The sequence below is a fragment of the Struthio camelus genome, chromosome 5 (assembly GCF_040807025.1).
Source record: "Struthio camelus isolate bStrCam1 chromosome 5, bStrCam1.hap1, whole genome shotgun sequence".
Lineage (NCBI taxonomy): Eukaryota > Metazoa > Chordata > Aves > Struthioniformes > Struthionidae > Struthio > Struthio camelus.
In genome coordinates this window covers 48,832,741-48,857,027 of record NC_090946.1, presented here as the reverse complement: position 1 = coordinate 48,857,027, position 24,287 = coordinate 48,832,741, and the positions used below count along the sequence as shown (strand labels likewise).

Here is a 24,287-nt window from a genome sequence, read left to right as displayed (position 1 = left end):
AAAAAAATAGACAATGGTATTGGATTTTTAAATTAGTTTCAGGACTGTCTGCTTCTGTGTTTCAGCTGACTGGCATAAATCACATGTTTTGAGGGGTTTTTTTGGGGGGGTGGGTGAGACAATATGTAACTTCATTAAGTAGTTACTGAGCACAGAAACAATAAACGGCATGCTAAATGCAACTGTATACATGTATACCAGTTAGTTTTCTCTTTTCATCTGTCAGGAATGTATTTGACTATTTATTTGATTTATTAACCATTTTCTCCCTACAGAAGTTGTGTTTTTTTTTTTTTTCAGTGTGATGTGCAGGTAATACAAATATACAGGTAGGTAGAAATAAATAATTTTTTTTCCCCACAAATGACAGCCTCTCAAGGCAGACAGATTTTTCTTCTTAGTCCCAACAGTATAGTAGCTGAGCTCTTTCCTCCATTTTTTCACTGCAGGCATTGCCATTAGCCAAAATTCACTTTATGTTAACTCTTCTGATGTCTGTAGCACTGAGCTGTTCATCATGTCTAGGGTTTTAATCATTCTTTTTGAACACACCCCCTCATACCTGGGACAGGAGGCAGCTGATTTCTACTAAAGCATTAGATAGTGACTTGAATCTAGTTTTAACTCCAAGAGTTATCACAGGCCTGTCGCATCATTTTGTCAGGGTTTTTTTTTTTTTTTTTGCGCTCAGTAGGGACACTTGCATTTGTTTTCCTACACCTTTAATCTATATTTAGGGCTTGAGTTACCTCAGAGAGTTGGAGGGGTTTGTTTTGTGTTGTTTTTTAATTTCATTGTAATATAAATTGGTGTGGTGCTTAACAGTGGAAAAAACCAGTTATTTATTTTAGTGTCTTCACTGTAACTGACCTGTCGCCTTTGTGTATGTCCTTAAAACTTTCTAGCAGCTGGTATGTGAAAGTCATCTCCACAACCTGCATGTGTTCACCCTCCACTGTTCCCACAACAGCCAGTAACTTAGGGCAACAAGACTTTACTGCTCTATTAATGCAGAAATTACTGTACAGTAATCTAGGACATGAATTTATAACATCAGCTGCTGTGCAGAAATTGAGGTCAGAATCTGGTGAGGGAGAAAGGACAACAGGCAAATCATGGGACTCATGTGGAAGGACATTCCAAAGAACCAGTTCTTACAGGTACTTCCTCACTTCAGGCCCTTGTTTATATGGATTGTACTACTGACTGAAAGAGGAGTGATCTGTGCTGGAGGATTCTTGCTAATTGTGTTAAAGAACCTCTCTCTGTCTTATTTAACCAGTTGTCTTCCATATATGTCACTTTTTGCATGTGTTGCTGTTTTGCACTGTCTTGACTCGGGGGCATTGACAGAGAAGTTGGCCTATACAGTAGAATAGGATCACAGTCGTGGTTTTAATTCAGGGATCTCCTCTGGTCTGTTAGGTAATGCTGCCTGAATTGATTTGCTGAGAAAGCAATTCATATATGGCAGGTTATTACTAGTAGATTGAGGGAGTGGATGCTGTAGTTGACAAGTTTCAGCATTTTATTTCTTCCTTTCACGGCACCTTTTTCTGCTAGCATACTGCACTGAAGATACAGCACCTGGTGGAATTCAAGTTAAAGAGCTCGCTTCATTAACAGCAAGGACACTTTGAAAGTGATGTTCATTCAAAGATCAGGATGTTTATACAAGAACAGGTTTTCAGACTGTTTTCATGTTAGGGACATCTCAGACTGAGTACAGTTTTGAAAAAAAATTCACCTCTGTTTATCTGATAACCACATCTGGATTTACCCACCAGTTGCAGGACTTACGTAAGCTCTTGATATTGTGATACTAGCCTGGAAAGGTGCTTTCAGCCACAGCTGGACTGATGCAGGTGAGCTCTAGCAAGAAGCATCATGTCTATGCACAAAGCAAAATTGCTTGGTGACTTAGTTATCCAAAACAAAAAAGGAAGGGGGAGGGGATTACCAGTTGATCAATGAGAGCAGTGCCCCTATTCACCCAACCCAGCATATTCTGTCATACAGGGGAGCAGAGGACAACAAAAGCATCAATTCCTGAAGTTGAAACTAATTCAGAACTATGAAAATGACAGCAGGAAATTTTTCTTCTGGGTAACTGGTAGGTTCTGTGAGACACATTTTCAAGACCAAGACCCTGAAGGACAATGACAAAAACGTGGAGACCGTACACAAAACAATCTGATTTTAGTGAAGCATCATTTTTATTCCTCCTTCTCCTATCTGTCCCTATCCTATGATGTCGTATATATCCAATAAGCTCATTGGAATGTGACCATCATTTTGTCTGCTTACAAAATGGCACAGTCACACGCTTTAGTGCTGCGGGACACAGTCTACTAAGTGCTATGGCAGTAATATATATATATATATATATATATGCAAAATACATAAATTTTTATATAAATTCCTCTGTGCTCTGTTGATAGAGATTTGAAAGCTGTAGATTGAATTTCAAGTGCAAATACACTAAAGAGACTATTCTGAACACGAGCTACTGAAGTAATATAACCTTAATATCCTTTCAAAGCTCTTCCTTTTAATGGCTTTGTTAGATTCAAGGTGTTTGTCTGGCTGGAAATTATGCTGCCATAGACTGGTTCAGTACTTATGAATTGCTGAAGATGATGTCTTGGCCATTGACTGACCTTAATGTTAATTTAACTTCATTTGCATTCTTTTCTCTCTCGGTACTGATGATAACTTATTCAAGAATAGAATATTATATTTGAGAATCAGTGGCTGAACGCTTGTCTGGCTGCAAGAATTCTAAGGAATAAGATTTTTACGAGTGTTTCAAATCTTCTTCATTACAGTAGATGTAGGCCACTTTGGCTGTCTGGAATACAAGCGAGATTGCAGGCAGTCTGCAATGGGGTGAGCTCAGAAAAATTCTTACCTATTTGTAGACCATGAGTATCTCGTCTCAGCTACAGTATAAGGAATATATTTCAAGGTCCGTATTGATTAGCATGACCAGCAGGAAGTGTTAAAGAACTTCTGTACCTGATCTTGAACTATTACAGCTTCGCTCTCCAGAGCCTTGTTCTGTCAAACTTGTTTCAGAGACCACCATAGAATAATCTTCAGGTAGTAAAGGTAGAGGGGGGAGTATCTCATCAAGAGAAAGAACGAGCTGCATTTTCTGCTATTAATGCACTTTGTAGAATTCTAGGGAGTTATTTCACTCATATTGGGAGTGATTTCTAGACATTATTTCTGAGAGGTTGATCACTGCTCTAAGAGTAACCAGATTATTTTAAAATGGAAGATTGAGGCAAACTGGACCCATGCACACAAATAAATGCCAGAGAAAGTAGAAAATGTGATAGTCCGCTTCCCTAAGGGAGGCTGAGATTACATTCATAGCTAAGAATATAGGAAGTAATAGTGGTGGGATAGCTGCCAGAGGGTTCAGGATGGATACCAACTGAGTAGGTGTGCCAATGCAAGTGTCCACAGTGAATGCTGTTGACACTAAGATGACTGTTGTTAGTTTCTGTGCCAGAGATGTGCCAAGAGGAGGTAATCAGATTTACACGTGCATTAAATCTGACTTAGCTTTGGATTTGCTATAGATAGGACTCCAGCTCTACCTCAGCCTGACTAATGCCTTGAAGAGCACAGGAAGAATTGTTCACCAGGACATTACAGAGGGAGAGCCAATGGCTTGGGAACCTTGTTTTTCATGATGGCAAGCTTGTTACATGTAATTTTTAAAATGAGAATCCTACTAGATTATTTGATGGGATTTCTTCCACCAGAGAACATAAGCAGATGACGGCATGAGCTGCTTGTAAAAAGGGAAAGTTAGAACCCTAGGTCTTTGATACCAGTGTACTGCCAGTAAACTGCAAGGAAGCAAGGTATGTCTTTTAGCCAATAGGTAGGTAATGCATTTGGAATACTAATCGTTTCTATAAAATTGCCTATATAATTAACTGTGAAACCTGTCTAATCAGTCATTAATATCCGTTCCCTCTTACAATCTAAAGCAGAGTCCAAAGCAAGACATTTCATAGAACTCTGTATGGTGTTTGATTACATCGGGAACACGAAGACATGCAAGGCATAAAGGAGGACACTATATTCTAGAAAAATTCAGACTTGTCCACAGAGCTGGTTCACCAGCACTGGAATCCACAGAGAAAAGGACACAGAAAACTCTATTGTATCAAGTGTCTTCAACAGTCAAGTTGAAGGTATTTGAAAGTATCCCAATCTAGGTTGGGATACTTAGGTAAATATTGTTTATTTTTAAATTCAAAAATTGTTAATCCTGTGAACAGGTTTCTTATTCCTTATTCAGTAATGGCTGATGTGCTTTTTATTTCTACAAGGTTCTATTCTTTAATTTACTGTTCTGTCTCAAGGTCTTAGCTTCTTATCATCTCCCTTATCATGACATTCAGGGATGAAGAGGTGTTCTCACATACTTGTTTCTTTGCGGTATCATTTTCTTATTTATCTTAGCATCTTCTCATCTCTTGCCAGGTTCATTTTTTATTAGTCTACGGAGATTCCATTGTCTTTATGACTGACTGAATACAAGTCAACACTTGAAGGGGGCATATTTATTTTCATTAGTTTCAGTTTCTTAAACTGATGACATTTCTCTCTCTTTCCATGGCTAAAAACTGTTAATATATTCAAGCCCAGAAAAAAAGAAATTAGTCAAGTTAAAATTTCAATAGCTAGGTCAGTATATCTGGATTTGAGATCTCTGTTATGGTGTATACCTAATAGCAATCTGTAGTGCATCTGGCTGTCCTAAGGAGTAAAATGAGAGAAGATTTCCAAATCTAAACACCCTGTGTTCTCTTTACCGTTGAGAACTTTATTTTTTGCCTAACATCGTCGTCTTCAATTTGTATCAGAGGTTTGGGGAACTTACGTCCAATTCCCACAACAAAAGTATGCCTAAATAAAAATGTGAACCTGGTTTCAACACACTGCCTTATGGTAAAAACATCCTGTCAAAAGGCATGTCAAAGAACAAATTCAAATTTCCCACTTATGGAAAAGTATTTCTTAAAATAACTGGTTTTATGGTCACATTCTTGCCTATCACTTTCAAGACTGATCAGTAACAATAAAAAAGGACCAAATTTATTCCCTAATCCCGATACCAGTCCTAAAACTTATGCTTGAAGTAAACCATCTCAGGACTTACACTGAGAAAGAATATGATACCCCTCATGCATTCTTCCAGCAATCAGTTACCCTGGAATACACTGATAATGTGAGGTAACACTTTCCCTCCCCCACAACCTCTTTACAGTACTGTTAAGTAAAGCAGAATTTATTTCATCATGTATGTACCTGCTCAAGTTCTTGGTATGAGGGTTTACAGCTGTGATGCTCTTTCATTTTCCAGCTGGAGTCTTTGTTTTCCCATTTAACATATGCCTTTCTGCGACTTATAAGTGGGCTTGGACAAGGAGATTGCGGAGCAGGCTGGAGATAAGTATTTTCTGGCATTCTATGCTCTTTCTTCTCTCCTTGCCTGTAAGATGCATCACTAGCCAGCAGTACAGAATCAGTCTGAGTACCCTTATGAACTACAGCTGGTTTCAGTCTCACTGAGATTTTCTGAGCTGAGGAACCCATGAGCATAATGGTTCGGTCCTTGCTGTCTTCACTGTGTTCCACTTCTCCGTTAGGAAATGTGAAGGGTCCTTCTTCTTGTCCTAGAGAATATACATGGTAAATTGGGTTAAAATCTTATCCCAGGAAGGGAGAAAGAAATAGGAAGTACAGTAATTAAACACAATTTTGAAAAATAAATAGGACAACATTTAACCGTGACTGATTTTACGTTCATTGCTCTCCAAAATTGGTGTCACAGGAGGTTTTTCAATGTAGTATCTCCTGGAACACCTCTTTGCCCATTCACAATAACATAAATACAGGTTAATAGGAGGAAAACAGGAGTTAACCATCACGATTATTACATACCATCAAGGTCAGCCAGAGAAAAGCCTCTAGATAGCTAAGAAGTTTTCTACAGACCATTGATCTAGTGATCTGGGTGGAAGATTACACCTGTGTGTTATTTCAGCCTATCACAACTTGTACCCTTGCAGGTACAAACATAGAGATGCACATGCTCAGCTATCAAGAGAAACTGGCTGCATTGTCCTTCCTGCATATAAGTGCTAATGGGAAGCATGAAGTGGAACCCCACAGCATGAATCCTGCACTGAACACAAAACGCTGATATCAAATTGGCATTTAGAATTGTGAAAATTAGATACAGGTAAAGAGAAAGAGAGAAATTTAAAGAAAATGACAATGGATGCTTACATGATAATACCCAACGTAAAAAGTTTATATAGCTTGCTGGAAATAAGTGGAAAAGAAGAGAGGATGCATATTTTTCATTTCTAGTCAAACAAAAGGTACAGGGACCAAGAGGAGTTGTAGATTCAGCTAAAAAAGTGGAAAAAAGAAATACAACCAGCCCTTCATTTTCCTAGTGCACAGATATGTAACTTTATCTTATAAACGCCACAATGAAATCTGAGTAGGAGTTGTAACAGTACAACACTTGCTTAATGTGACAATGGCCCCCTCCAAGAGGTTAAAAAAAACCCAGAATATACTGAGACCTGCTTGTCACAAGGCGGGAGAGAGAATAAGGGAACCTGTCTGCTCTTTAGTTCATGGCATCTAGTTCTCATAAGAATCTGGCAGAAGCTTTACTCAGCCCTTGTGGAATTTGTGCACCTCACATCAGGTAGTGTGAGGAGAATTCTCCCAGAAAGGGGGTGTTATTTACTTCTGTTCAAACCAGAACTCGGATGGGGGTACTCAGAACTGACTCACTTATGCTTGATTCTAGTTAGCCTGTTGATAAAACACCGCAGTTAACTAACAAAACCCAAAACAATGCTGCTGTTTAAAGCTGAACTCAGTTAGCTTTAAAAACAAAATGCAGCAAACACAAGTCTATTACTCTTAAAACTGCTGCTTTGATCTTTTTCATGTGATCTTTCCTCACCATGAAACTGCTCTTTGACCCCTACTGGGCAGAGGCTTGAAGCAAGAGCTGATGTGGGGCTGCTATCTGCAATTGAAGTTTTGGATCTTCTCTTGCACTCTATCACAACCAGGTCTTTGCATTGCTTGTGACAGTTCATTCCACAGTCTGTAAACAAAACAAAATTTACATGATTTAGTGGCTTTGTTGTAACATCTAAGATCAGCTCTCACACTGTGCTGTCTCCTTAGGAAGCAGTAAAGCTTCTTCCATGTCCTCTATATGCATTATTTGAAACAATTTACAGTTGGTGAATAGACTAACCACATTCCTTTGCTGTATGCTCTTCAAACCACTTTTCATTATGAAAATACCAAATTGCAACATTCATTTGCTACAGAGTTCTGACTGTAGGAGTTGAAGAGAAAGCAGATACCTATACAAGGAAGAAAACTCTGCAAAATGCCTGTTATGAATCTCTTGCACTGTTTTCATAGATAGTTGGAGTTTGCCTCCCCATCTGGATAGGAGGGTCTGTTCCCAGACCCTCTGGATTCAATGAAGATTTGCAAAGGGATGCAGCTATCAGTTCCGAGTTCCTCTGCATTAGTTCTGGAACGCGTGTCTGTCACTTTATTCTTCCATGACAGCTTTCTCCTCTGAGAGGTCTGATTAAATAGCTACGTAGACAAAGCAATGCATCTCAGGGGTTGATCCTTTTTTTCCTTTTGCCATTCGCCATCAATTATAGATTAAAATTAACAAAGGATAAAGTATTTTACCTTTGCATCTATATCCTTGTTTAATGACTCCCCATAGCTGAAATTCAAACAAACAGAAAGAGTATGTATTAAGATATTTTCGTGTACCTCCAACTCCTCCAAATATAAAAATGTCATAAAAGCTCCACCCACTTCTGCAATCTAAGCACCTTCAAGAGAACCTTGGTTTTCTTTCTAATGGAAAAGTAGAAATATGAAATATATACTTCTTTAGCATGAAGTAAATAGAATATTTGTATGCATATTTCTTGATCACAAATAAAATAGCTTGATCTAGTCTCTAACAGATACCATCAGTAGGTCTGACAGCCTCCAAAGAAGCTGCAGAGAGGTTGCACAGGGAACTGCGAATCACAGAGTAGCGCTCGTGTTTGATCCTAGCTCAATTAGGGAGTGGTAGGGCAGTCAGTTTTACTACAACTTTCTGCGCTAGGCAGGAGGCACATCATAATCTTCACCAGGACAAGAGTTCTGGCAGCCTCATGGAAGCCTCTGAACTGGGAAGTCTTGCCAAGGAGTCACACTGCCAAAAACCAATGGGAGTAGGAGCCGTGTTAAAACAGAGGAAAGTACGGTCAAAGAGGAGCGTACGTGGTGCATCAAGTAGCTACACAGGCAACAAGCTGACATTCTATATGGTTTCACCGGTGTTCTGTGTAAGCACGTTTCTGTACGATAAAGGCGGATTATTTAGGCAGGAGAAAAAAGGATTTTGCTAAAAGATGTTGACGTAATTTACTAAAAAGTGAGCTTACAAATCCAGCACAGTTGTCGCAGAAAGTAGGCTTTAAGTAAGTGGTCTCTTGGAAGTTGTGAGCAAAGCCAAGTCCTAATTTGGAGTAGATTGAGCTAGCCCTCATAAAGTATGCTGTTATTTCATCCCTGCTAATCAGCCCTTCCCTGTAAATAAACAAGAAAAGTTATGAGGTATTCGTTCTTTAAAGCATAAGGAAAGTTAAACATACTTTTCTTTCACAATTTATAATGGCCACACTTTCATTGGCCAAAAACTACAGTGATGTCAGTAATCCTGTCAACTGCTCCCACAGTGTACAGCAGTTTATCTACGAATTAAAATGCAGCTTGGAAGGATAAACAAAACATTTGCATATGAGATGCAACCTCAAAACTACTTCATAGCGCTGAGTCAAATTGTTGCTTTGCCTGAATTCTGAAGCTAGCTCTCTGAGGGCAAGGAAACTTCTAAATAATCACTGTTATATTTTTCCATAATTTAATGTGTTAACAGAAGTATTCTTAATCTGGCCAAAATATATATATTTGACAATTTTCTGTATATATTTTGGAGGAACAGGTTCATCTTAGGAAAGTTTTTCAGTAGCATATACTGAATATTGTTCAAAAAAATATTTCTTTTCCTATTAACTCTGCTGTTCCTCATATGCCTGCCTGATAAACAGTGCTGTAAGCACATGAAGATGTCATTCACAACATGCTTAGAAGATGCCTTTGGCAGTTATATTTCCATTTCCATTCCTGGAAGAACAGAGGATGATTTTACCACCCTGATGATAGAAATGATAATAATAATAATAATTATAAAAAGCCCACACCCCCATGCACAGATGCTACAAAGTTCATATGCAGAATTGGGTTTAAAAGGTTTGTAAGCACTCACCAGTCTTTAGCCATTACACAAAATGAGAATGGAAAGCTGGCTGCAATCTTTTCAAATTCTTCCTGGGATATGTATCCATCTTGATCATGGTCATAATTTTTGAAGACAGACTGCATAAGAAGATACAATAGAATAGTTTAGAATGAGGGTGGAAGCTAGGGAGTAACTTTAGACGTTCTCCACAATATTTAGAGGTTCCCTCTCCCACTTTCCCTCAGTATCTATTAAACAGAGCAGCAATCTTTCTAACTGCTTTCTTTGCTTGAACCTAAGGAAGCATTATGATTTCTTGATTTGTAGCAAAACGCAGGTAAGTCAACACAGGCCAGTCTGAATGCTTCACTGCACAATTTAGCTTCTCTCCAAGATCATCATGGCCAGCCTTGATTTATACTAATTATGCTAATGTTCTCAATTAATGCTCTCAGTGGTGATCTCTATAACCCAATCAGTGTAGCTTCCTGGCTTATTTCATCAGATCAATGTTTCATTAGAAGTAGTTAAATGACAGAGTGGCTGTGCTGACACTTATTTCTACGTGTGGAGTGACATTACTGATTGTCGTAGGCCCTAAGGCAAGAAGCGTACACAGGCCTAATTTAGAGATACACTCCAAAGCACTATCAAAGGACAACCAGCAATATCAGAAGTTTTTAGAAAGAAAAGAGATGAAGCAGGGGTGTAAAGACAAACTCTCTACTCTCTCTTCTTCTGTTGTAAAATCAATCAATCACCTGAACTTACCTAATGGTTCCCAGTAAAGCCAACAACCCAAAAGAGAGAGAAAAAGCAATGGCTGCTAGTAACAAAACCACTGAGAAGCCTACTTTCAGCCTTCACCAGGACCAATGCCAGAGTCCCAGAGAGAGATGGACTCCCTGGCTCCTTGGAAGAATGACTCTGGAAGTATACAAATCAGCATTCACACTACTGTCCGTTGAAGCTAGGCAGAAATATGTGTGAGGAAACAAGCGCTTACAAACTCAGCACAACTCTGAACGTGTCCGATACACTTTCCCTGCTCCGTATTTTTCATACTTAGAGATCAAGGCTACAACTGACGTGTGAGGTAACTGGGCCAACCATACTTACATCCACCATTCTCTGAACATGCTTGCTGATGGTTTTTGGATCAGGTTTTGGGGATACCCCTGAGGCCCAGTCTGCAACTACTGGTGGTTTAGAAGGTGTCAAAGGCTAAAATAAATAATGTGGAACTTTATTAGTACCGCATGCAAATATTTTCAGTCTTATGCTTCTTTCATTTGTGACAACAGACACTGTGACACGACTGCAGCAATTACCTGTCTCGTCCAACATCATACCTTTGGTAAATACCATACGTAGTACTTCAGAGGAAGCTCTTCCTTAAAGGTGTCCAAAACTGATCTTTTCTTAAATCATTACAGTTTACCGACAGCCCTGTAAATTCCCTTTTTTGTTGTTGTTTTTCTCCCCCCTGCTTTTTTTAAACACTAAATATCCTCTGCCATCATGTGTTCATCTGCTTTTTTTTCTGGATTGCCTCTGGCACCATGCCATATTGTTTTTATCATGGACTAACCGGATAATTTCCGCCCCTTTTCTATCCAATTTTGTTTTCAATGTCAGTATATTTCAGAAATATTTCAGATACTTAAATCTACTTAGCCTCTTAATAGATTCTTTGAATTGTCATTGATTAGGGAGGTACATATTTCACTCCAAAAGATTAATGACCATAAATCATGATCTTTTTGCTGGTTTATAATTTCCTTCTGAACCTTTTCGGTCACTTTACCAGGAACAGCATAATCACTTTTCCACTGTTACTGTGCTTCATTCCATATTTTTGATTAACAGTAAGTTCTTTGCAAAATAAGCCACTATCTTTTCTATATTTATTAAAAAGGGGGGGGGGGGAAAGCAATATAACACTCGTGGGTTTGATTATATGAATCACATAAGAATTCGTAATTTAAAAGAATCAATATTGATTACTAAGAATGAGCTTGATGTCTGGCTTGTGTAACTGCATATGGATTTATGTTCATATTATAAAAGCTGACATGATGTCAACTCTCACATATACGCTAGCTTAGACCTCATCATCAACCAAATAATTTATGCTTTAATAGAGTTTGGACAGTCTGTAAAACTTAAATATTTTCAGTTTAGTATAGATTAAATAAAAAGAATGCAAGGGATACAAGTTACGTTACTCGTTAAAAATCTTTCTGTTAAGAATCTTAAAAGGCCCTTACTGCAGCTCTGTGACTTCTTGGCTCTCGCGCATATGAAAGCTTATAGATTTCGTCTTCTGTATAATAAAGATCAAGGGACAGCTGAAAACAAACACAACATTAGTTTAATCCCAAAGCAGTCACTGACTTATTTGTTCTGGCACATACTAATATTTTTTGGTGGATTAATTATTAATTTAGGCTACAATACAGGAAAAAAAGCACCTGAGCTGCCAAGGTATCGATAAAGACTTGAAATGGGTGTACTTCTAAATTCTAGTCTCTTGTGGCCATTATCTGGAAATCTGTAACATTACACAGCTACAATCATTAACACAGCAACTAACTGTAGGCATTTAACTAGCAGTCTGTTAATAAGTAACCTGAGACAAACATTGCTACCATGATATTAGTGTTCCATTGCGCAGCTAAGCACAGAAACACAGTTTCAATGAAACTGTCCATCAACTTTAATTCTCAGAAAACTTCTGTTTAACCATCTCATATTTATCCAATGCAGCTGTGGCTATATTGAACCAAGAGGTATATGATGAGGATAAAAGACGGGCTTATATTTAGTGAAAACCTTAAGCTGCCAACAAGAGTTGTATTAAGAGAGAATCACCACACCTGGATAAATAAAGGAATTTGAGAAAATTAGCAAGTTTGCCCATTACATCTTTGCTTGTGCATATGTCTTGGTAAATAGTAGAGCAAATAATTTATTGACTGGAAACAAATTTCAAGTGAAGACTGAAGAATGGTAACATGTTACCTGTTGAATATTTTTATGAAAATATTCGCACTGGAAACTTGATTGAATAAAGTTTAGAAAAGCCACAGGTCAATATGTTACAAGTGTCATTCTCTGGCAAGTCTGAAGACTACATAAACTTGTTACAGAGAGAAAATTTTAGAATTAGTTCTGAGATATCCCAGTGCATCAGTAAAGGTGGTGACAGTCATAGAAATAAATGAAAGAAATAAATGAAAATGTTATTTAATCCAAATGGCACAATCAAATAACATGACTGTAATTTCAGATACGCAACAAACTTCTTGTGAATAACTGAAAGAATTATTGTTGTAGTCGTAATAATGAATGATCTTAGATTCTTGGGGAAATCTTAAAAGTAGTTCCTGATACTCAAAAACCCAAAGAGCCCAAGTGCTAAAATAAGACATTTCTATGAATAACTCAGTCCTGTATGTAATTACTTAATATCTCTTCAAACTCATTTGCCTGCTGATGTGAAAGCATGTAACTAAAAGAAACAGAAGGAGGAGAAAGGCTATTGGAAAATCAGGGAAGGGAACAGGGAAGTTCTGTGCCATGGAATGTTAGCAAATGAAAAGCTATTTTGAAACTGAGTATTTATTTTAATCTATATCCTGTATATATACCTACATGAAATTGTGACCAAAGTTCTACATATTTGTAAAGAGGCACTTTTATAAGACATTATTGAAAAAAAATTTAGGGACTCATAAAAATTTGGGAGAAAGCATTTAAAATATTTTGCAGGAAGAAATTCACCAATTTACATAGCTCTACTGGAAGCTCTGAATAGCCCATTTCAGGCCTTGGGCTTGCGTGCTTGAATTCATACATGCGTGCTCTCAGAAAGAGCAAATAAAAATAGTCGTGTGCTTCAAGTTATTCATTAGTTCTTTACTGAAACAGAGCCTGTAATCAGAAAGTGAAACGGGCCTATCTAGCTTTTCCAGTCTGAGGTACTTGTAAAAGCCAAACAAAACAGTGAGAAATAAGATAGGTACATTTACTATTTTAATAAAACGTAGCATTTTAACTTACTAGGAGCGGCTAACACTACTGTTGTGACTTATATGCTAGGTAGTGTTAATTTTATGTTAATAAGATAGCACTAGCTAGATATTACTGGAAACATAAAAATTAGTTAACTATAGTGTATTTGTTATGTCAGATAGCTAGAAATGGAGTATGTTTAACCCAATACATCCTGAGAGACTGAAGTCTTCCATGAAGCTTTTTATGTTCAACATGAGGCAGCTTTTTATGCGGTCTCCTGTCTTCAAGGTATACTTCACCTAAGCAAGTGTTCTACCTTTCTCCCTATTTAGCCTTAAACAGCAGATAATTCTTTCTTATGATAAATACAGAAAGAACGTTTGCTACTGTAGTGAAGCAGGAATAAATGTCTCCCTCACTCTTTACAGAAATAATTGGAAGTATACTCCTGAACAGACACCTCTACCCTTGTTGCCAAGTAAATCAGTATAACTAACTTTTTCTCCTACTGTTGTCCATTTCCTTTTAAAAACTCTTAAGACATTATGCATTTATAATTAATGGCATCCTCTACTTGAGAGGTACATGAAAATCATTTTGAAAATTGAGGTTATTTCTCTTATCTATCAGACTTACTGTAAGCAAATGAACAAGGTCCATATTAGCCTCTAGAGGAAGAGGCATTTCCTGGAGTTGTATCAGCTCATTTATGTGGTTATATAGAGAGTAAAGTTTGTGTATGTTAATTTTTTTGTCCTCTAAGTAGTCTGGCATGGCCTCATAAAGCGATATCAGGTCTTTCAGGTGGACACCAAGGATTGGAATCTTAAAGCTAGTACACTCGTTATAGGCACGTCGATAACTGTCATAGTTTCTGTAAGATGAAAGCAGTTCTGTCATTTCATTAAATACCTAAAAATAAAAAGGGAAAAAATTAGTTACACTTTCTGGTCTTACGGTATAAGAACTTCTCATGTTATTGCTAAGAAGTTTACTCCCAATGATTCTCAAAACAGATTAAAAATTTTTGTTTTATTTAAATCTTTAGGCTTCAGGTGAAATCTTGGTTCTCATATCACTTAATTTAACTATCTAGCTTAGGTGCCTAATCTGAAATGCCAGTTTTCCTAGGTTCCCTGTTGAGTCAATGAAAAGAAATGGTACCCTCTCAAATAAGGGGATTGTGTTGGCTGATGTGTTTGAGAGAGAATTACAAGTTACCAGTCATATCCTAACCTTCATAAAAGCAATTATCTTCAAATTAAAATGTGAATTGTGCTTCTCTGGCTTCTTGACCATCAGCTGGACTTGCCGCCTAAAAGTCCTCCTTGCAGAAAAGCCTTCTGCTGTGCCATGGGCCCATGACAGCATGACCAGAACTGGTGGCACATCTGTGCTTTTAAGGTAACATTTTTTTCCCCTTGGAAAAGAAGGACTAGTTATAAAGGCCAAATGGATCTTCAGTCTAGCAATAAAGATATTTCCTTTTTTAAAAAACTATATAGACACAAAGCTTTCTTTTAATACTGAAGTCAGTCCACCAATGTCTTCAAGTGGAAGTACCTGTCTAACCTCTTCCTTTCTTAGGCTTCACAAACTAGAATTTTTAGTTAAACTTTAAAGTATGTTCTCAAGTAATTCCCAGCCTTCTACCTGCTTTCTATTAAGCCTCGTTTACAATTTCTTGATGCAGAAAGTTATTCAAATGATGGACATATGCGTAGTCCATTCCTTGTAAGGATAAAATTTGAAAGTTAAGCTGCTTCTAAAATAAGCTTGCTAAACTGATTTTATAGATCTTGACAGCTGCAACTGTAGCAGTGGTAAGCTAGGGAATCAGAACACGGTTTTGAGAAAAACACTTTACACAAGAAAAATGTATATTTCTAATTGTCATTAGGAGCAAGTTAAATGATTCAAAAGAACTGAGTAATAAAGGGAGGTCATAATTCCAGTTCATACTCCAAGTCTGCACTGTCCATTAAAGCTGTTTAAATGTACTGGGATCCAAAGAGGTTCTTCAGACACCTATAGGAAATAGGCTCCCAATAATACCAATTCCTGGCCCCAAATACGATTCACTAACAAAGCATATTAGTTTCTTAGGAAGGAGCGATCAAAGTCATTTTATCGCTAAAAATATGCTTTTTGTCACGGTTTTAATAGCTGGAATCTCAGCAAAAATACATGCATTCTGTATCTCACAAGAATTAAAATGGAAATTACAACTGATCCCTAACATTCCACCGTATTACACTGCATGTGTATTAGGGGTAAGTTTGTTCAAGTCTGAACTAAATAAAATTCATATCAAAGAGAATGGGACCAGATGAACAAAAGAGGTTTTTTCAGTTTTAAACTCTGAAAGTGCAGATGTCTGTGCTAGCGTTTCATACATGCAAGGTGGTCAATGCTCTTATAGATGGCGTGAGTTTTGTTCTCAAATTCTCTAGGATCCAGTTATCTGCTTTAGTGTTTGAATGCTATCATGTACTGTTTCATGTAAATGAAAATGTAGCTTGTCATATCTGAATATTAAAAAGGTAACTTTAAGGAAGCTATATAAATCTTGAAGAAAGGAGAGTGTGTATGTGTAAGAGCATCTGGGGTTGCAGACATGAAATGACAAAAAGAATCCAAAACCAAGAGATGAGGAAGGCTCCCTTTCTCTGTCTGACCTAATGAAATAAGTTTGTTTTTTTACATGCAACTGAAAAAAGGAAAAGAAATTAAATGTCATATTATTTGTAAAACTCTGAGAAGCAATACCAACCTTAATTACATCATGAGGAACATAAGAGCTTGTTTCCTTGAGTCTGGAAATGGAACTGTGACAGAGACCTCCTATCACTGCCATTAACGTATTGAAATTCTGCAATTGGTGGAGTTTCTGTGTTGACATACAAACAACCAATATTTGTTATTTAAAAGTTCAAGTTGTTCAATGGGTACATCCAAATTCTACATTTTTTGTTATTATTCAGGATCAAAGTCTTAAAAGTTTGATTCCACAATGCATTTCATTTCACTAATTTTGATAACAAAATTACCAAGTCTTCAAAGGACTCCTCTGTACTTCCTCTTCTCGTCGTCTACTACAATATGGAAATATTGCCTATTATCTTGGTTATTACTGCAGTTGAACTAGTATGCGGACAAAAAATAGTGTTAGGAACACAGTTTGGCTTCTGTCCAGTAAGGGATATCTGGTGGAAATACTTCGACTTATGGCCAAACACATTTTAGCGATTCATGCTTTAGAAAAGAGGTAGGCAATTACAGCTGTGGAAATCTCAGCAGCTGATTCAAAAGCAAGTCTAGTTTTTTGGTGAAAATGGGTTTTTAGAATGGATATCATGAGAAAGTCATGGTGCCATTTAAGATATTGCCATATGCGGATATGAAATGTAATACGTGTGCCATGAAATCACAGCATACACAAATACATGCGCTATATGTATGAAACCAGGAGACGACTGCCAATTCCCCTTTCATAGCTGGCATAACAGTAATTGTGAGGGAAGGGCAACTAGACAGCTGTTTCAGATAAAGACAAAATAAACACCAAGTGAGTCAAAATTAAACCGACCTGTGCAACATGAATGAATTTGATGAATACTTCAGCCCGGAGCTGTGGTGTTGGTCTGCTGAGAACCATTAGCTGTACCCACTGGGAGATACCATTGCAGAGAGCGATTGACCTTTCCATTGTTGGATTCTCCTTCACACAACTATTCACAATGTAGTTCTGATAATCTGAGAACTTAAAAAAAAAAAAAAAAAAAGTATAAATGAAAATTCATCTTCAGTCTCATATACCTCATGATCTGCATGCAGATACAAGTCTAGTTTTCAAATGAAATACTTTGGCATAAGATATATTTCATACCTTGACTATCCATCAGATTGTAATCTCTCCTTTGTCAAAGCTTTGCTCAACTCAGAGCAGCTCTAATGGAATTAGCTGAAAGCATCTTTTCTCCATAATTTGTATCACATCATCTGCATCAAGTACATTACATTTATGAACAAATATTTGGCATTTCTCTGCTTATAGTGTCTCCAATTGCTTTGACAGTTCTCTGAAGACAGAAAAACTTACAGGTATATTATGTTTGTTTTGCTTTACTAAGAGAGTTCTAAATTTAGAAAGGGTAAACACCTTTCAAATAGAGTACCTCCCATAGCGAAAGGCTTTCAGAAGTGGCATAACTAAAGAGTTTCTTTAGAACCATGAGTATGCCCTGTGTATTCAAAGGGTGAAGTTCTAGACAGAAATCTACCGATAACAAAGGAGCTCGCTTAGGAAGGACATGCTTCAGCTTCCCTGACTGTAGACATGAAACTGTCTGTCCTGGTCACCTTGACTCTGTCTACAGTCCTTGGACAGCAAGCACCTCTAGAGGATGAATTAATGCAGTCTTAACATCAACAGCACTGATTTCATTCTGGAGATGCTCATCCCCTTCATCAAATATAAAAGCAGACTAGACAACTAATCAACTAGAAACCTAGTGTTTAGAAGATGACAGATTTGGGTGAATTCTATCCCAAGCAAAAAAATATGCACTGATAATATCCAGCAGCTATCACAGCAGCTAAAGGTAAGCTACTAAGCCCTTTAATTCAAAGGGGCAAAAAGAACAGTGGATGGCCAATACCACCTTTATTCATGTTACAGAAGAGAAAGCAAAATAATGATTTGGAGGAATGATATTTTGCAGATGCTTTTCATGCTAACCCTTCCAAGAAAACGGGTCACAAGAATACGCTGGATTGCATGGATCCTCAAGGAAAGGTCATAAATTGTAAAGTTGTTGTATGTTTCTTGCTCGCTCATTCTATCTCCAACTTTTTTCCCCATCCATTTAATAGGAATTATTAACGCTTTAAAAAACAAAGATGACAGCAGACATCTCTGCATTCTTCCTCTTACTAAATTAAGATGAAAGAAATATTAACAGTAATAAGTAGTGCTGTCCCTCAGATTATGCAGCACTTACAGCTATTGTTCGAATTTTGAACCAAAGCCAGATTTGGCTAGATCTTGAAATTTAAGCAACTACTCTATACAGATAGATAATTTTTCAGTATCTAACTATATAATTACTGTCTTCATAGTAGCTTCAGTATAATTATGAATCAGTTTGATTAGTCTGTATTTTGCTCCCAGCAGCTTTCTCCTTGAGAAAGGATATTCCTTTTTTCAAATGTGAACAAAATTATTTCTAACATACTACTCAAAGTTGCAAAATAATTTTGGTGCAAGAATTTATTTAAAAGGTTAGCTGTTACACGACTATTAGCAGCAGATACAGTAAAGAAGTCCAGGTACTCGAAGGATGCAAGAGTGGTGTTAACGGTGACTAACTCAAGAGCCTCAAAAGGAAAGCAGAATCCAGATTCTTAGGAGATGTCTAGGCTCCCAACATTTTGTAGTTATATATTAAAAAGGGTTTCCAAACGCCAGCATACCTACAGTCATTATTCTGTGAACCACTCCCTGAATTTCTTTGCTGCATGATACATGGTGTCTTGTAGAAGATTTTGGTATATGCTATATATGGTTAGAGAATTAAACATTCCTTTCTGACTTTGTAATGACTGAACTTATGAGTAGTTATCCCAATGACTGATAATACTGTCTCTCATTTGCACTCTCTCTCCCAGGATATGCTGCCATATTAGAATAATACAAATAATAATAGGATTCAATGGCTCAGCATTTCATGAATACCCTCTGCAAAGTTAATGAATAGAAAGAGTTAATGCATAGAACTATTTAGTAATAAAAACATTTTCTGATCCAAGCTTTCAGTAAACTAATGTTTTAATTTAAATTTATAAACAAAATTTATGCAGGGACCCATGTTCCACAGGTGTCTAACTGGTGGAATTCTATGACAAAACAGACTGTGACTATGCATCATACCTGTTATGCTCATTAATCATTAATGACTTCATGCCTGCACAGAGCTTTGAAAATGTTAAGAGTTATATAAGCTTTAAGTATTATTGCTGCCTACAGGTAGCAGTCTATGCTTGACTTTGGTCCCACAGCTTTTTGAATTTAACACAACACATGTACCTTCAGCTCAAAATAAAGTACAAGTGTACAACTAAATGTAGAACTCTGAAATCTGAGAGTCCCTTTCCTGCAAGGCTTCATCTTCAGATTCTAGATTGCTATCTTTTATTTGCTCTCACTGTTACTATCACACTAACTTTGCCATCGTCTTAAATTTTGGTCTCTAGAGTTCACTCTTTTGTTTCACATGCAAACTGTACCAAGCTTGAATAGTAGTAATGCTGCAGCATATACGGATGTAAATGAGGCCAAGGTGTGTAGGGAAGTTAGTGTTTTATCAGATAAGCAATAAAGCTAAGGAAACAAATCAAATGAAACAACAAAAATAAGGCAACCCCGGAGAACAGTTTCTGTGCCTGAAAGCTTGTCTAACAAAATATTTACTTTCCACTGCAAGCAAAATCTCAATGGCATTTTCAAATGGCATTTTTCATATCCCAAATCTTTACTTTGTTAAGCACAACAAAAAATGGCAAGCAGACTCCAGTGGACCTCTTACATGTAGAGCATCCCTTAGACACTGCAAAGGAATGCTGCATTGTTTTCTACTGCCGCGGGAAATTAGTATTATAGGAGATACCCCAAGTTTCCTTCATCTCATTTTACCCTGATTACCGATTTGAGTCAAAGGAGGCTGCTTATTCCACTGCACAATTACACCACTTGTTAAAATAAAAACAGATTATTTGGAAGAGGATCAAACTGTTTGCTCCTCTTCTTTCCAACTGACCCTGCTCCAATTCTGTTCCATAACTGCTTAAAAGGTTCACTGCCTGAGTATCTCCCTCTCATGAATGACTGCAGCAAAAAGGTACGTACCAAGAGTAAGTATTATTGGCTATTTCAACACTAGTAAAACAAAAAGAGCCTGGACACAGAATCGTGTAGCAGCATGTATCTGTCCATACACTTAGTGGTCAGCCTACTCCCTGGTAAAATTTTAGCTCATGCCAGCTAACACTCTCAATAGCAGCTGGTTATGGTGCGGGGGACAGCACAGACCATGGAGTGTTCCCAATACACAGAACAGGTCAGCCCACTCAGTTCTAGCAGACGTGATAATTTAGCCATTCGGGCATGAGGTGAGCAGTGATTGCTCTGCTTAATCTCAGGGCCACGTGATAGGCCTTCACACACTTCATCTACCTACACCAATTGATACACAGATAACTGGTTTTCCAGTGGATTTTGTAACCAGCCTTAATCTTTCCAAGTTTCCTCCCCCACAATCATTTTGACAGTTTGTTCAGTCACTTGCACTGCAGGGTTAATATGGTAATACCAGCCGTCTTCCATCTTTTCTACCAGCTTCCCACCTTTGTTTAAAAAAAAAAAAAAAAATTCACTTACCGATATTCTTCTGAAAGACTTAAATTCAAGATAAGTAAGGTGGTCCGAGAGCTCCTCTGGCTCAAGGTGATCAAAAAGAAGAGAGACTTTCCGTTTCTTACTGGTGTTGGCCTTTACACGCTGTGTCAGCTTTCTAGACCAATCCCTGGAATTTCTTTTAGACAAATTTTAAAACAACCCTGAGTTATCTTCTGCAGAGCAAACTTTTCCCCGTAACAGAAAACACAGTTACATTTTTTCATGCTTTACAGCAAAAAAAAGTGAATTCTTGAATTTCTAAAGAGCAAGCTCTTTTCACTCATTAAGCATTTTATGACAAAAATGATTTTGTCGGTCTTCAAGTATTATTTTAATGTAGCATGAAAATACAGTACAACTATGTTACTAAATAACATGAGAACATGTACTGCACTTTCTCAAATCTGCTGTCCCTAATTTTCTGTCTCCATTAAATATATCCCAGTGCTCTTCCATTTAATAATTCTCAACAGATTTCATTGACAAGCCTCTGAATATGAGATGTTACCCTACACTATTTGTCTATGGAGTAACAAGATTTAACTGGTTTTGAAAAATCTAAATATCCTCCTTCATAGCCAGATATGGAATGTATGTCAAATTCTGCTCTGTTCTACCTGTGCATTTCCAATCCAAGTGTGAATTTACGCTGCTAGACAGTTCCACAGAGCTATCTTATTCTTATATAAAAAGGACGGCTCACTTCCCAAGGCAGAACTCTGTGAAGTATAGCTGCAGGATGTAATTGTGCAGGATATGCCATTTTATAACTAAATTCAGAGAAATATCAAAAATTGAAACATCAAGAGCTGGTCAATGAAATAAACTACCCTCTCACTGAGCTGTGCCTTTAAAAATGCTTGTGTATTATCTGATTAAAATATATTCTCCTTTCTCATTGACTTCAAGTAATCTTTCAAAATCTTTCGTTCTCTACACATTTTCTGAATTTCCTGCCTAAAGTAAAATTTATCTAGCACAGAGAATCAGCACAAGGCCTACATGACAGTCAAATTCAACCTAAGCCATTCTTAAAAGCCATTCTACTTCTTTACATAATATATATTTCATCTATACGGATGAATAAACTCTTGTGAGGATAGATAACATAGGACTGTTACCCTGCAATAGACTAAAACTATCCTTTTATAAGACTATTATCCTGCCATGCTGAAGACATAGTATATTTGAATAAAAGAAATTTGAAACTAAAAGTTTGTTTCCCAAGCATATTGAAACTCTGACACTCACATTTGAGTTGTGTCAATTAGATGACAGTGTAACTCCTCACCATTAGCTTTTACCAGTTCTTGAAATTCCTCCATAGTTTTGGTTAGTTTGGAATCCATTTTGAACATAACCCAGAATTCTGTAATCCAATACCTATTGTAAATTGAAAATATATGGGGGGTTGGGGGGGGGGGGGAAGAGAGAGAGATTGCACTGTAACATCAGTAAGACTGAGATGTAGATAGTTTTTCCTGTTTATGGTTTGCATTTCTTCTTGATGAACTTCAGGGAATAAATCTTGCTTTTAAATGCTTTTACTAGAGTATTTTGTTTTATCAGAAATCTAAAATTCAAGATTAAAAACAGAAAAACTAATGAGAAACAATCTGGTTTAATGCTGTGTAAAACTGCTGACCATATACGTTTGCAACAAATTCATTGTTAGTATTTCCAGTTTCATATCATATCTAGATAACGCACATACTTCTTTCTTCTTTATGAGCTTGTAGAATTTGACCAAATTCTACAAGCTTTATATATTCACATAAAGCTTGAAATTATTTGATCTGAACATTAAAAAAGTGCACTATGATAGTAAGAATTTAATCTATTAACTGGAGAAAAACGTTACCCATTAAATACATAAATATATTTAATAATGTACAGGTGATTCAGTTTCATTTAAACACACAAAATATTTTCTGAGACTACACTTCTGTATGCTAGGCATTCAAATTGTTTCAGTCGTATAAATTTCAATTCCTTAGTGTGCCTTGTGACCCATGCATGTGAAAATTTGTGCTTGTTCCAAAAATGGAGATATACATTCCTAAGGACACAATCATGCATGAATTCTGCCTGCAAGCAAAAACGTTCCCAGATCACACAAAATATCAAAGCATTCTGACCTAGCCAATAACCTTGAGAAAACAGAATCCTTACCATAAAAAAAAAAAAATTCTTATTTTTGTTAACTGCTACCACTTATTCCTCATTTTAAGTAAAGGAGATATAATATATGCCAATCTGTTAGCACAGTCAAATCCACATTTTCTCTCTCCTGTTTTCTCTAAACTAAAACATGGAACTTTGTATTGCACTTAATTGAAAAGAAAAAGTATGACCCATGATCACTGCAAGTGACAAAGGATAATGACCTATTGAAGACAATAGTTTTACCTAATATAAAAATAGCTGCAATATCTCACTTTTACTTTTTTTTTTTTTTAAATAGACCTACAATATAACATTAGACACAATGTTACCTATTCCTGAGCACTGTCAGTTTTCACTGATGCACACAGATTCAAAGAGAATCAGTTCAAAATTATGATCCAATCAATTCTTGTACTCACCTTAATGGATCCGCACAAGGCCATTCGAGCATTTTTGTGTCAAGCTGGTTAAGCAAATCTTGAAAAGCTGAAGGAGTACAACTGTTTCTCTTTCTAATGTCAGCTTAAAATAGGCAAAAGCATTCTTATGTATGGCACATGGACAGCTACAGTTTAAAAACTACCAAACGAAAAATATTCTTACCTCACAAAATAGCATATCTTTACACACAGCATGGAAGATTTATTTTCTAAAGCATTAAGATAGGTAGAAAACTGTTAAGGAAAACCATAGCCATTCGTACACAGCATGAAACATAATAAGCCTGATATTTCCCTACTTATAATCAGTAGGAATCACTCCACTGATGTCATTTAATATCAGATTAAGGTTTTCGACAAAACACACACAATGTGCACACCAAGATTATTAGCAGACGTGTGTGGTAGATGCAATAGCTGTAAGTACTGCTGACATACCCGCCCAAGCACTGCATAGTGTTAGGTAGTGAAATGAGGGTTTTTTATATGTGCTCCTTTGAAACCTGCTTCACAATTTATTATAAGACTCCTGCACTCACGCATCTCACTAAATTATGAAATAATAATACCAAATTCATCAAGGATTATTTTTATGAAGAAATACTCTTTAGTTAATTATGATTCACTAGAGCTTTTTCTCCAAAATAGATGCCATTCCTATTTAAATATAACGAGTTATATACAACAGTGGAGAAAAATCTGAAACACCTTTTCTTACTAACCTAATCTCTCTAGCTGTTCCATAGTTTTCATCTGACATACTGAGATAGCTGGGAAAAAAAACCCACATTTTTTAGTTTGTTAGGCCTTTGGTGCA

At 36.9% G+C, this 24,287-nt stretch overlaps 1 protein-coding gene across 6 annotated transcripts in view; it reads right to left on the bottom strand.

The window, feature by feature from the left end:
* The window catches only part of RASGRP1 (RAS guanyl releasing protein 1), a 51,462-nt gene that overhangs the window by 3,498 nt on the left and 23,677 nt on the right, over window positions 1–24,287 (bottom strand). For 2 of the 6 annotated variants that reach the window (XM_068946307.1, XM_068946305.1), the window contains exons 4-16: window positions 23,634–23,696; window positions 22,116–22,247; window positions 20,847–21,000; window positions 16,998–17,171; window positions 16,182–16,298; window positions 14,045–14,320; window positions 11,659–11,739; window positions 10,508–10,612; window positions 9,416–9,525; window positions 8,532–8,676; window positions 7,777–7,813; window positions 7,016–7,162; window positions 5,335–5,702 (exon numbers count right to left, since the gene is read on the bottom strand). In XM_068946307.1, coding sequence (XP_068802408.1) covers window positions 5,335–5,702; window positions 7,016–7,162; window positions 7,777–7,813; window positions 8,532–8,676; window positions 9,416–9,525; window positions 10,508–10,612; window positions 11,659–11,739; window positions 14,045–14,320; window positions 16,182–16,298; window positions 16,998–17,171; window positions 20,847–21,000; window positions 22,116–22,247; window positions 23,634–23,696 — 1,909 coding nt within the window. Of the gene's footprint in view, window positions 1–5; window positions 1,588–5,334; window positions 5,703–7,015; window positions 7,163–7,776; window positions 7,814–8,531; window positions 8,677–9,415; window positions 9,526–10,507; window positions 10,613–11,658; window positions 11,740–14,044; window positions 14,321–16,181; window positions 16,299–16,997; window positions 17,172–20,846; window positions 21,001–22,115; window positions 22,248–23,449; window positions 23,537–23,633; window positions 23,697–24,287 lie in introns of those variants that run through there. The other 4 variants (XM_068946306.1, XM_068946309.1, XM_068946308.1 and 1 more) reach the window with 4 other exon arrangements.